We start from the raw sequence: 13,284 nt of genomic DNA, 5'->3' as shown, positions 1-13,284 counted from the left end.
CAGTCGTGCCACATCTCTGCCATCCCATAATTTCACCTAAATGCCTTTGCACTTGTCTACACATCTCTTCAGGCAGTGCTGTTACAGGATTGCATCGTGTTTAGCTGAGCCTCACTCCTTTGCCCCATGTCCCATCATCCTGTCCCGATGTCATCTGCTCAGGCTCAGGACACACACACATACACAGTAAGCGCCACGTGATCCATGTGCCTGCTGCCAGCCCAGAGCTTTCCCAGGACCCCGCAGAGCCTCTTCTTATGGGCATACATAGGGTGGTGGGCGTGACCTTTAGGAGACAGGAAGATTAACAGACACTTCCCCACAGTGTCATGGCCAGGCACACTGACTTCTGAGGAACCCAAGTCACTCAAGACCAAAGAACACGGGTGAGTAAGTGATGTCCCATCAGCAGCTGCAGCTCACACCCTCAAAGCCTGTATCACTTTACACTTTTCATAATCTCTGTCTCTTAAGAGTTTCGCCAGGCATGGTGGTTCATGCCCGTAATCCCAGCATTTTGGGAGGCCGAGGCGGACGGATCACCTGAGGTCAGGAGTTCAAGACCAGCCTGGCCAACGTGGCAAAACCTCGTCTCTACTAAAAATACAAAAATTAGCCAGGTGTGGTGGCGGGCACCTGTAATCCCAGCTACTCAGAAGGCTGGGGCAGGAGAATCACTTGAACCTGGGAGGTGGAGGTTGCGTTGAGCCGAGATCATGCCACTGCACTCCAGCCTGGGTGACAGAGCGGAGTTTCAAGAAATACCCTGATGGTACTCCAGTTTGCCTTTTATTTTCTGTCCTGTGCTGAAATAAGGAGTGAGTCTAGAGGCATATAGGAAATCAGCTCTCTCCTTGCAAGTAGATTCCTATGGCACTACTAAAAAAATCTGCATAGCAAGCTTTATGCTAATGGCTTTCAGTTATGCTTGCCTAATGATGCCCAAGCTCTTACAAATTCATCCTCTTTTTATTACTGTGCTGTTCTTTAAAAAAAAAAATCAGTAATACTTTGGATTCAACATGTAACTAGACAGGAAACTTAAAAGAAACACTTGTAGAAAGTTAACAAGGTCAAGATTGTTCCCATTATTGTTTACAATAACTTTCATGTTCCTCTTAATTTTATTTTGTTTTCTTGAAATATAGGAAGGGGTTGTATTTTGGTATTCTTGGATTAGTTACAACTAAGACAGTACCTCAAGGGTACTGGTACTTCATTGCACACTAGCTGGGTATTTTGTGTTTCTCAAGTATATCTTACAGAGTACTGAAAATAATTCTTTTGTGGAATGAGAAAATCAAGAGCATTTGGATACTTAAGTGGCAGATAATAATGCCATAATTTAGTATTTAGTATCTTCATAGTGGTTTAATTTAGCAGCTTTAATTTTTTTAGACCATTTCCTGACTTCATCTTCTCTTTTTCACCATTGGTACCAGAATCTCGGTGACTCCATCTAGACAGAGGACTCCCCCTAGCATATGAGAAATACACCCCAGTCCAGCCTCTGGGCCTCCGTCTCCCCAATAATCTCAGGTGTTGATACCTGCATGTGCGTTCCAGTAGCTGAACCCACATTCCTTTAATCTTCCTCTGTTTTTAATGAACGGCTCTCAAAATGCATATTCAGTATATGCTTTGAGCCATATGAAATACACTTTCAAAATGCAATATTCGTTGCCAAAAGAAAAAGGTTTAGTTTAATGAATCTGTACAAATAGTGACAGCATTGCCTCTCTTATCTCTTTCCAGCACAAGCATGACTTTATTGTGAAATCCAGGTGCAGTCGTGTAGTCGCTGTGTCTTTCCTTACTCCGGAAAGGCAGTCTATTAACTGAAGCCCAAGAATGGAGTGCATTTCTCTGTTAACCATTTATTAAGTCAACAAGCTAAGTAATGACTACATTTTTCTTTCTAATGCGCCTGCAGTATTATGCATTTAGCAATATTATTCCTTGAACAGATGTGTCTTTTCACAGTCGTCTTCCTTTCCTGTGAACACAGGATTTCTTCTTAATTGTATGCTTGTAAGCTTGCAACTGCTCTGAAAGGTGCTTCTAAACACACACTGAGATCCCTCCGTGCTGAGAGCCAAGTGACATGAAAACCACAACATCATCAAGAATGGGAGCAGCCAGCTCCCCACATCAAGTACCCAATTAGCTCGTATTCTTTGGCTAAATATACTCTGCAGCCAATCCAGTCACCTCAGTGCTTTGATTTCAGAAGCTTTAGAAATACCTGGAGTTACTTGAATGTGGCAGTATTCAAAATACAAAAGATAAGGAAGAAGCATTTCACAATCAGCCAGCAAACTATAGGACTTGACAGCAAAGACATTGAAGGTTCCATCAAATTCCTTCCACGTTCGCATTTTGAATAACTAAGCACATTAACCAGGTTTGTGCTCAGCACTTCCCTTTATCAATAAAAAGGAGTATTCACAAAGAATCAATATCTAAAGCACATCGGGCAACTACTACGCTTTTATGATTTCCTCAATGCTGAGTGTTAACAAAGAAAACCTTGCTACTATACTTTTGAAAGACACCAATGGAAGCTGACAACCAAATTGATATCATTTTTTTCTTATAAAAAGTATAATGAGCTCTTGGGTCACCTTCAAAATATGGTCACATTCTTTCCCTGGAGTAGAGTTACTGTGGGATCAAGTGACTGAAAAGGCAAGGAGAGGAAATAAAACGATTGCTCAGCAGGACAAGTGTGGTGCTGCTGTCCTCGCCTGTGTCTCTGCCCACAGCAAGGTCATGGAAATTCAGCGTGAGCCCAAGTGGTTCTTCAGCAGCAGACACTCATGGACGTGATCCTGGCACTCGCCGGTGTTTGTCTGACAGCTGCGTGTGCTTCAGCCACGGCTGCAGTAAGTGACCTACTGGGTTCTGCGGAGGAAGCCTGGCCCTACCATTCCCCATTGAGTCAGGAGGTCAAGTGAGAATTCCACTGATGTCTTTAAATAGTCTTGGCTGCAACAAGCCAACGTGGGGGAGGATTCTGGAGTGTGCCCGGGTGTGCCTGGCAGTGATAGGCAGGTCCCCAGTTGCTGCTGGAGGGGGAATTCGGAGGAGACTTCCTTAGCTGCCTCCAAGTGACACTGGTAAGGTCTGTGTGCAATAGTTCAACAGAAGACCTCATGCACAAATGTGCTAATGGAACTATGGTATCTGGTGATAACAGCAGAAATTGGCTTCCTTCTTTTATGGGTGGGAAAATTGAATTGGGGTCTGTTGGGAAAAATCACTTGCTCTATGAATAAGCTATACGGATCCCCTTTGAACAGCTTTTAGAAAAAGCAAGTATTTTTCACAGTAAAATTGCCTAAGCTCAGAACCTGAGAGTGAGCTGGCTACTGCCTCAACGCTTTGCTGTTCTTTCCAAATCAGGCAAGTGCAGAGGTGGGGAGGAATTAGGGTTTGATGGCTGCAGGGAATGAAGGGGTTAACTGATTTATCCCAGCTGTGCTCTTTGCTTACTGTTCTCTGGTTACTGAGACTTTGGAGCTCAGTCTAGTCTACGCCCTACAGTGTGTTATTCTTGCCGCAGCCCATTTTTTGTATCTTTCTTGAGCAGGGATCACATCTTGCTGCACATCATAGAAACCATGTGGGTCTGTCTCCTCCTCCAACCTGGGAGCTCCGTGGTAGGAGGAGCAGGTGTTGTTCTTCCCAGGTTTCCCGCCCAGTGTCCAGACTGGAAAAGGTGCTAATAAATATAAGTTACATTGAATGAAACTAAGAATACTGAGAAGTTATACAAGTCTTGGCAGCAACCCCAAATGCTAAGTCTTGGTATAGTTTGCTATAACTTTGTAGACAAATGTGCCAAGAAATCAGAACAATTGGCTCTTCATAGACCTGAAGGTACTTGATTTTCTTCAGTGTCATATTTTCATTCTGATTCTTTAGTTCTAAATCAATATTAACGTGTGGCTCTTGGCTGCTGCCATAGCAGTAAGGTCCGGTGACCTTTGGTGCCGGAACTCTGTCACTGCTTGCCCTGGTGTCTGTATTTCACTAACAGCTGTGTACTCTTAAAATAAAAAACAAGCTTCATGTTTTTATAGAGCCTTTTTTCCAAGGAGCTTTTAAATGTCATTAAACTCACTTTTTTAAAATGTTAACATGGGAAAGTCAATATTACCCTCCTCTAAATTGTAAAAGGGTAATTACTTTTTTGCATGACTTGTCTATGTCTTTCCCCCTCTTTGCTGCCTTTTGGTCATTGTTGGCCAAGTTATCCCATTTAGTAGTTTATCTCTGAGAGGGCAGATGTAGTCATGGAGAAGTGAAATTAGAATGGGATCATCTGATGATTGTCTAGTGTCTAGCAAAGAAGTTCAAGGACATGACAATGAGTGGAAGATGACTGGGAAGGAAGGTTGAAATACACATTAAATCAGTTCATATTTATTATCTGAAAGCCATCCTTCTACCCATTACTCACCACCAGACATAAGCATGAGTGGCTTGGTTATTCCTCTACAGCCGCATGAAAGAAAAATTCCTATGATTGTCCCCCAGAACTCAAGGAGAAAGCTCTGCCTGTTTTGGTCACTGGGGACAGAGCCCACTGTGGTTTGCCTTTTGGTCCCAAGTGATGCTTCATGGAGGCTGATGGAGGAATGTGTCTTGCCGTTGCCACCTGGCCACAGGTTGCTGATTCAAGGGTAGAAACTATCTGAAACCAGGTTTCAGCACCTCATACTGTACTTGGCACACAGTACTTAGCAAATATTTGCCTTTTGAATTACATGGAATTCAGACCTGTTAGGTGTCCACTCTCCCAAGGGCTGAATCTCACTGCTCCTCAGAAGAATCAGAACTGTTCTCTTTGGGGAAAACCAACCCCCTTTCAACTTATGTTTAGGATGAGATGAACATGATAATCCAGAGGTTATTAAGAACATACAGAGTTAAAAGCAAACACCTCCTTAACATGGATGTTCAACAGCGACTTAGCAAATATTAACAAAAGCATTGCCAGACACTAAGGGTGAGAGTAGAAAGCTGAGATGAGAGAAGTACCCCGGCTGACCGAGTCCAGGTGAGCTGCCTCCCATCCAGGCCTCCAGGACCCACGTCATGTGTGTTTTTTGTCCTTCAGGTAGCCGAAGAGCATCTCCAGGCCCCCCTCCACCAGCTCTGGCAGAGGCTTGGATAAAGGGTTGTGGGAAATGTGGAGCCCTTTGTCCATGGGATTCCAGGCGATCCTCACCAGTCTACACAGCAGGTGGAGTTCGCTCGGGAGGGTCTGGATGTCGTTGTTGTTGAGGTTCAGCAGCTCCAGGCTGGTGACCAGGCAAAGCGACCTCGGGAAGGAGTGGATATTGTTGGCCTCTGCGATGAAGATCTGAAGGCTGGTCAGGTGCTGGATGCTCTCAGCGATGTTTTCCAGGCGATTCGAGCCCACGTGCAAGAAAATCAGTTCCTTCAGGGAGAACACACACATGGGGATGTGCGCGAAGAGGTTGTTGCTGAGGTTCAGCTTCCTCAGTCTGGAGAGGTCAGCGAAGCACGCAGGGAGCTGGGACAGGCAGTTGTGCGACAAGCTCAGGACCTCCAGCTTTCGGCACAAGCTCAGTTCGGCCGGCACCTCGGTCAGGCAGTTCATGTTGACAAACAGGACCCTGAGGCCTTGCAGGAGGCTCACTTCTCTGGGCAGGCTCTTCAGGCGGTTCCCGCACAAGTTCAGGACCACGATCCGGGTCAGTTTCCCCACCTCGGGAGGGAGAACTCGGAGCTGGTTGTGAGACAGATTGAGTTTCTGGACCTCGGACAAGCCCCACAGAAAGTCGGGGATGTCTGTCATTCCTCTGGTGACCAGGCTGAAGCTGACGTGGTGCATGCCTCGCTTCAGCAGAGACCGCGGGTCCCTTCCCGGGAGCAGGGCATCGTCCCACGGGGAAAACTTCTGTCTCCTCCCCGTGAACAGTATCCTCTTGGGGCCCTTATCCTTGGAGCTGGCCCTTGACTGCCTGGCCCCCATCGTACCTTCCCTTCTATTCACTCTCCTCTGCCACCTCCCAGCAGGGACTGTGTCCTCTCAGCTGCTAAAAGCCAGGCTGCTGCAGGCAGGGAGCCTGAGTCCGGGTGAGAACCAACTTGGGACTAGGCGGTCCTAGCGTGGAGAAAGCTGCCCGTAGAGTCTTGATCAGACCTAGCAGGTATCCGAGACAGGTCCCTGGGCGGCTGCAGGAGCTGTGCCTGTCCCCCAGCGTTTAGGTGTTTTTTCTCCGAGCAGCTGGGCTGTAATGATATACTTGTCCAGGAGGCTGCTAAACTGCTCGATTCCCTCTGAATGCCACAAGGCAGCTGTCACTGTCACTCTGCCTGAGTTTTATTGACCGGGTACATGCAAACAGGTCACAGGAAGGCTGCATATAACTTTACTCTCTCAGCTTTTCTTGGGTGTCACAATTGAGGAGGGTGATTAACAAGCCCATGTCTAAAAAGAAGTAAAGTGGAAAAACAGAGCAGGTCACACGAGCACCGGCTGGTGGCAGGATTGCGGGAGCTCAGCCAGACAACTTCACAGTGAACCTGGGCTCCGTGCTAGCGACAGTTATGTCTCCAAAGCTAAGAATCTGCAGATGATCTCGTAGGTCCCCGTTCCAAACCTGGATGAACTGTATGTTTGTGAAAACATGACAAAAGCAGCCCGGATACCTGGAATCGTCCAGGTCAAAGGTTTTTATCCTGTGCTTGTCAGAGGTGATTTAGTGAGAAGGGGGTTGGGACGGATCTCAGCCCCTCACTCCCATTTCAGCCAGAGAAGCTCTGGGCTCATCTGTCTTACAGAGACCTTCTGTATTTAGTAGGATGCGCTTTAAATGTTTGAACAGCCACTTGAGTGGCCACCTCAGTATGGTAAGCACGGGCCATGCATTGTCCTGGAAGGATATAATGAGGCCCCCCTCGCTACGCACCATTCTCTTTCTCTCTCTCTCTTCTCCTCCCTGTCTTTTTATTTATTTTTAATTTTTTATTTATTTCTTTTTCTTTCTTTCTTTTTTTTTTTTTTTTTTTTTTTTTGACGAAGTTTTTGCTCTTGTCACCCAGGCTGGAGTGCAATGGCGTGATCTTGACTCACTGCAACCTCCGCCTCCTGGGTTCAAGTGATTCTCCTGCCTCAGCCTCCCAAGTAGCTGGGATTACAGGCGCCCACCACCTCACCTGGCTAATTTTTGTATTTTTAGTAGAGACAGGGTTTCACCATGTCGGCCAGGATGGTCTTGACCTCCTGATTGAGGCGGGCGGACCCGCCTCGGCCTCCCTTTTTCTTGAATTAAAAAAGTTAACTTATACCTTAAGTTTGCACAGTTAATTGTTGGTGTTATGGGCTGAACTGTGTCCCCTCACCCTGCCCTCAGATTTCGTATGCTGAAATTGTAACTCCCAGTATCTCAGAAGGCGCTGGGTTTGGCGATCGGGCCAAGTGAAGACGTGTGGAGAAGGCAGCCACCTGCGAGCCAAGGAGAGAGGCCTCAGAAGAAACCAACACCTTGATCTCAGGCTTCCAGTCTCCTGAATTGTGAGAAAAATACATGTCTGCTGTTTAAGCCACCCAGTTTCTTAGAGCAGGCCTGGCAAACTAACATAGTTGGGGAGGAGACAGACACACGTCTGCACAGGTGAAAAATCCTAAAAATACGTAGTGAGAAGACAAGGGATATCAAGGTGCTGACCTAGGTTCTGAGCACAGGGCTTGTGGCCCTTGGCAAGGGCTGGTTTGGCCTGGAAGCGTGGGGTTTTTACTGCTATGTGTCCTGGAGACCCCTGCTGCTCCTGGGACCCTGACCTCACAGGGATGTTGCCACCAACCCAAGAGTTGTCACTGGGTCCTAGCTGGGTGCTGCTTGGGGAGCCTGGACGTCCATCCACACCCAGGATGCAGGATCTGACCAGGAGGAGCAGCAGAGGTAGAAAATCCACACCCAGGGTGCAGGATCTGACCAGGAGGAGCAGCAGAGGTAGAAATGAGGGGAGGCCACTTCTCTCTCCACACGCCATTTGAAAGAGATCTGACCCGTCTGACTGAGTCAGCCCCAGGGATTCTGGACAAAGGTGGAGACTTTGCACATGCTTTTTATGAGGCACTTGAGTGTTGTAGTTAACAATTGTGGTGGCTTGCGTGGGATCAATGTGGCTACATTTAGACCCTAAGTTTTTGGAGCAGACCATGCCTTATATATGTAAATTTCACATGGTTCTGTTAAAAAAAAAAAAAAAAAAAACAGAAAAAGAAAAGCTAGCTGTGCTTCCTCTTTCCTTCCATGAGCCTGAGAAATTATGCTAGAGTACTTGAAATGTGGGGAATTGCAGTACCTGGGATGATTTGAGAAAAATATCAATAACTTTCTTCTTGTGGCAATTCTCTCTCTTCCCCCTTAATACATTTTTTCTAATAAATATTTATTGAGCACTTATCAATAGCCAATATTCATCAGATGTTTACTTATGTAAAAGTCACTGTAGCCCGCACTTTATATGCAGAATAGGTATTAAAATTATCTCTATGTTACAGATGAGGAAAGGAAGATAGACAAAGGTAAGTTACTTATGCAAAATCAACTCACTGACCCAAGATCAAGTAACTAGTCAATGGGAGAACCAGGATTCAATCTTAGTTGGTCCGCACAGAGCTCAGACTGGGAACCACAAGAAGACGCTGGTCTTATCTCTGTAGAGAAGCAAAGCAACTCTGGCTAGGACATGGTCCCTTGCTTTCAAGTGCCAGGGTGTAGGATTGACAGAGCACGGGTCAAAAAATGACTACATTACTCCCTGCATAGAAGTAACTACACAGGGCCAGGGGTGGTGACTCACGCCTGTAATACCAGCACTGGGAGGCTGAGGCGGGTGGATCACCTGAGGTCAGGAGTTCGAGACCAGCCTGGCCAACATGGAGAAACCTTGTCTCTACTAAAAACACAGAAAATTAGCTGGGTGTGGTGGCAGAGAGCTGCAATCTCAGCTACTCGGGAGACTGAGGCAGGAGAATCGCTTGAACCCAAGAGGTGGAGGCTGCAGTGTGCTGAGATCGCCCCACTGCACTCCAGCCTAGACGACAGAGTGAGACTTTGTCTCAAAAAAAAGAAAGAAAGAAAGAAAGAAAGAAAGAAAGAAAGAAAGAAAGAAAGAAAGAAAGAAAGAAATAACTACACAGCTAGATAGCAACCCTGCTTACCTTATGCCAGCATAACCAGGAAGAGCAAAAGTTAAACTATCATTCCAGAAAACTTCAGAGTGATGGATTTAGCGCCTCCAAAAACAGTTCAGGTCTTCTCCAGAGAGGTTCTCATGTATCAAATGGACGAGCTGAGTCACTAGCTGACTTGTTTTCTTCTAACTTTTTGAAATGTAAATGCTGCCCACTCAGTGACTGTCAGTTATCCGGTCAGCACGTAGTTCTCTGAGAGGACATGCCTTGTCTCTGGTCTCAGTTTTCTCCTCTCTGAAATGGGTCATTTGGAGGGGATAATGGCCGAGAGCCCCTTTCCCAGTCTCCCAGTCTGATTCTCACTACAGATGAGGCCACTTGTAAGAAAGTGAAAGTCACATTTAATCCCCTTTCTGGTAAAGGGATGCAAAATCCAAGACAGCCTTCATTTTTGTAACTTTAATGTTCGTCCTGGGGAATAGACACTAACAAGGAAATGTTGTTGACTTTGGGGTTCTCTATACTGTGTAGACCACACATTTGACCTTTACCAAAAGAGACTTTTCAGGGCTCTCTGAATGGAATGCAGCTTGAAATAACTCTCAGAACATTGTTGGACAATTTTTTGAAATTCCAGGGCATTGTAAGTAATGTGATTATATTTAAAACCTAAGGAGCCTGGAGAATAATTGAAATGCATTTAATATGGCTGACATGTTTACTACACTGCTGTATGTTCCAGCTGATTGTTCCAACATATGAAAATCAATATGGATTATTTCTTTAAACCTAAGTAATATAAAACTGAAATAATGAGAGTGTAAAATAGTAGGTTATGAAAACATCTGAAGCTACTCCTGAATTCACACTAACGGAATATCTACAGAAAAGAATATTTTTTATTCTCACTATGACTTTTCAGCTTATGTCTGTACATCATATGTTAATTTCAGAAGAAAGAAATGTGTACCTCTAAATAGTTTATTAAAATAAACTTTCTACTGTTTAAAAAATCTAAAATAGGCCAGTTGCAGTGGCTCACACCTGTAATCACTTTGGGAGGCTGAGGCAGGCAGATCACGTGAACCCAAGACCAGCCTGGGCAACATGGTGAAACCCCATTTCTACAAGAAATACACAAATTAGCTGGGCGTGGTGGCGCATGCCTGTAGTCCCAGCTACTCGGGAGGCTGAGGTGAGGGGAACATTTGAGCACTGGAGGGCGGGGCTGCAGTGAGCCATGATCACACACTACACTCCAGCCCAGGCGACAGAGCAAGACACTATCTCAAAAATAATAATAATAATTAAAATAGAAAATACAGAAAAGTATGAAAAGAGACAATCCAGTTAACATTTTGCATATATAAAGCTAGATCTTGTACCTATGCATATTGGCTTCTGTTTTCCTTTACCACAGAAAAAAATTTTTTTCAAGATCTGCCTTAGCCTAGGTTTCCTCAAAAGCAGACCTTCAGGCAAAAGCTTATGGGGCTAATATTTTATTAAGGAGCACAATTGTGGGTAAGCAAGAATGAGGGAGACATGGGGAGGAGCAGCAGGAGGGGGAGCAAGCACAAGTGATGTGTTCTGAGCTGCCACATCTTTGCATCAAACACAGCCTGTTGCTAGGTTTTGCAGAGATCTGCAGAGAAGCTATATTAAACTATTGTAGCTCAGAATGGTCCATGGTTAAGCATCTATGAAATGCATGCAATAGTAAAGCCCAAAGCACATAAAAATAAAGTCCCTAAATCATGGTTATTGAAGACATATGGCCCATAGTACAGTACTAGGACAGAGTAAGAACTCTATCAATGATAGTTACTCTAAAAATGGTAGCTATTACACACACACACACACACACACACACACACATGCCCCTGGAGTCATTGAGAGAACATTCTCCATGTGTTTGATTTTTATTTTGTCCTTCTTTATGAACTTTACACTTTCTTTAAACCCAATCAAACCTGTAACTCTGCAGCATCCCTCATTTATCTCCCATTCATCTTCCACGCAAAACTTTAGTTAGTGCTAGGAGCTGTTTGAGACACTTTCATACATTCTATCTGACACAAATAATATTTGGAAGATTGATATTATTAACCTCATATTAACTATGAGGAAGTTGAGCCTCACTGAAGTTAAATGACTCTCCAGGTTGCAAAGCAAATTACTACCAGCATCAGAATCAACATTCAGGTCTTCTGATTCTGACTCTGGCTCTCTTTCCACTACATGGAAACCTGTCTTCCTCTGCACAATTTTTTCTTAGTAAGGTGGCCGATTATTTTTCCAATTAGAGCATCCCACAGCCTTCTAGCACACAGACACTGCAGCAAGAGGCAGCATAATCTAGTGGTTAATGTCATAAGCTCTGATTGATTGACCATCTTGGGTTTCAATCCTGGAAATTTGAGTCAAAGGCTGTGTGACTAGGGCAAGCTACTTAGCTTGTCTGTGCTGTTTCCTCATATATAAAGTGGAGATAATAATACTACCCATACATAGGATGGGCGCGGTGGCTCACACCTGTAATCCCAGCACTTTGGGAGGCTGAGGTGGGCAGATCACGAGGTCAAGAGATCAAGACTATCCTGGTCAACACGGTGAAACCCTGTCTCTACTAAAAATACAAAAATTAGCCAGGCATGGTGGTGTGCACCTGTAGTCCCAGCTACTTGGGAGGCAGAGGCAGGAGAATTGCTTAAACCCGGGAGGCGGAGGTTGCAGTGAGCCAAGATCACGCCATTGCACTCCAGCCTGACCAACAACAGCAAAACTCTGTGTCAAAACAAAACAAAACAAACAAACAAACAAAACATAGAAATCATCAGTTTTTGTGCCAGTCTCCTCCATTAGACTATAAATACATTTCTTAGGGCTGGAGCTAAATCTTATTCATCACCGTTTGTTCTCCTTGAGCGTAGGATGTTGCCCCATATGTGGTAACTATTCAATGAGCCCTGGTTCCTCCCCACTGTATCCTTTTATTTATGAATCAAACCTACTCTATTTTGAGAGGCTTACTGACTCTGTATCCTATTATGTGACCCATATGACCAGAAACATAAATAAAATTGCCTTGCTTGTCAACTGGTATCAGACTTCTATTTATCCAAAATTACACTGCTGACATAATTCATTCGGGGAAAGAAAACCTACAAGCAAGGCCATTTTATCTCTTTGAAATCCTAATGTCAATAGCTCTTGCCTGTCACCGAACAAGATACAGAAATTATAGGACTGGTGCAACTCTAAGAAAGCATTGAGTCTACTTTTGCTGGCCAGCTGCATTTTATTAAATCATCTCAGCAAATTCAAATTTAGCTTTTTAAAAGGCTGCTTCTAGAAAGACAGCCATTTTGTTATTTTGCATATTTTTCCTCTCGGGAAATCCATTTGCTGGGCTGAACCTAGCCTTCAGGTATCAGTTTTCCTTGCATCTTCCTATTTGTCTTCAGTGGAGCTGGGTAACCAGTGAAGGCTTTTATAGTCCTGTTCATTCAGTCCTAATCCATCAAAGTACACTTCGTGCTTTACAGCACTGAAGGAAAGGCGAAATAAAAAGATGCTTTGATTAAAAGTTGAGAGAGTAATTAAATACCAATTCAGCCTTCTGCATATTAAGTTTATATCAGAAAGCAAGGTCATGAATTTAAGAGCAATGAGATTCTATATAATATCCACATACCAAAGTAGCAGAGCTTTATTAAAGATCAAGTCTCTTTTTAAGAAGTTTTAAATTATTGTGACATTTCAGGATAATAAATTGATAAATGGCTAAAAAAAATTTTAAAAAGCAAAGAAGAGACACTAAGTTCAGTCAAGTGAAATATCTGAGATCTAGGCCTCTCTGATAAAAAGTTTAAAATATGCATAGTGTGTATAAAACTTATCTGTTTAATAAATTATAAGTTTGAATCTTATTGAAAACTCCCCCAACTACTTACTATTGTTTTAATTTCAGATTTGGTCTAGATTATGTTAACAAAAATAAATTTTCCCTCTTCATTGAATTGGTGAGGAAAAGTTAAAAAGAGTTGAGCCCTAGAGTAAGAGGAATTCCAAATTCAATTTAAAATCCTTAGTTAAGAGTT

The 13,284-nt window shown here is 44.0% G+C and overlaps 1 protein-coding gene across 1 annotated transcript; it reads right to left on the bottom strand.

Moving 5' to 3' along the window:
• Positions 1-4,412: 4,412 nt before the first annotated feature.
• On the bottom strand, positions 4,413-6,274 carry LRRC30 (leucine rich repeat containing 30). The gene has a single exon (XM_045377987.3). It carries the CDS (start codon positions 6,005-6,007, stop codon positions 5,102-5,104), a length of 906 nt encoding a protein of 301 aa, XP_045233922.1. The 5' UTR covers positions 6,008-6,274; the 3' UTR covers positions 4,413-5,101.
• Positions 6,275-13,284: the final 7,010 nt, after the last annotated feature.

This window comes from Macaca fascicularis, chromosome 18, assembly GCF_037993035.2.
Source record: "Macaca fascicularis isolate 582-1 chromosome 18, T2T-MFA8v1.1".
Lineage (NCBI taxonomy): Eukaryota > Metazoa > Chordata > Mammalia > Primates > Cercopithecidae > Macaca > Macaca fascicularis.
This window is presented reverse-complemented; position numbering and strand designations above follow the sequence as displayed.

Coding starts and splice junctions, on each gene's coding strand:
- LRRC30 (XM_045377987.3), bottom strand. CDS start 6,007: ATGGGGGCCAGGCAGTCAAGGGCCAGCTCCAAGGATAAGGGCCCCAAG.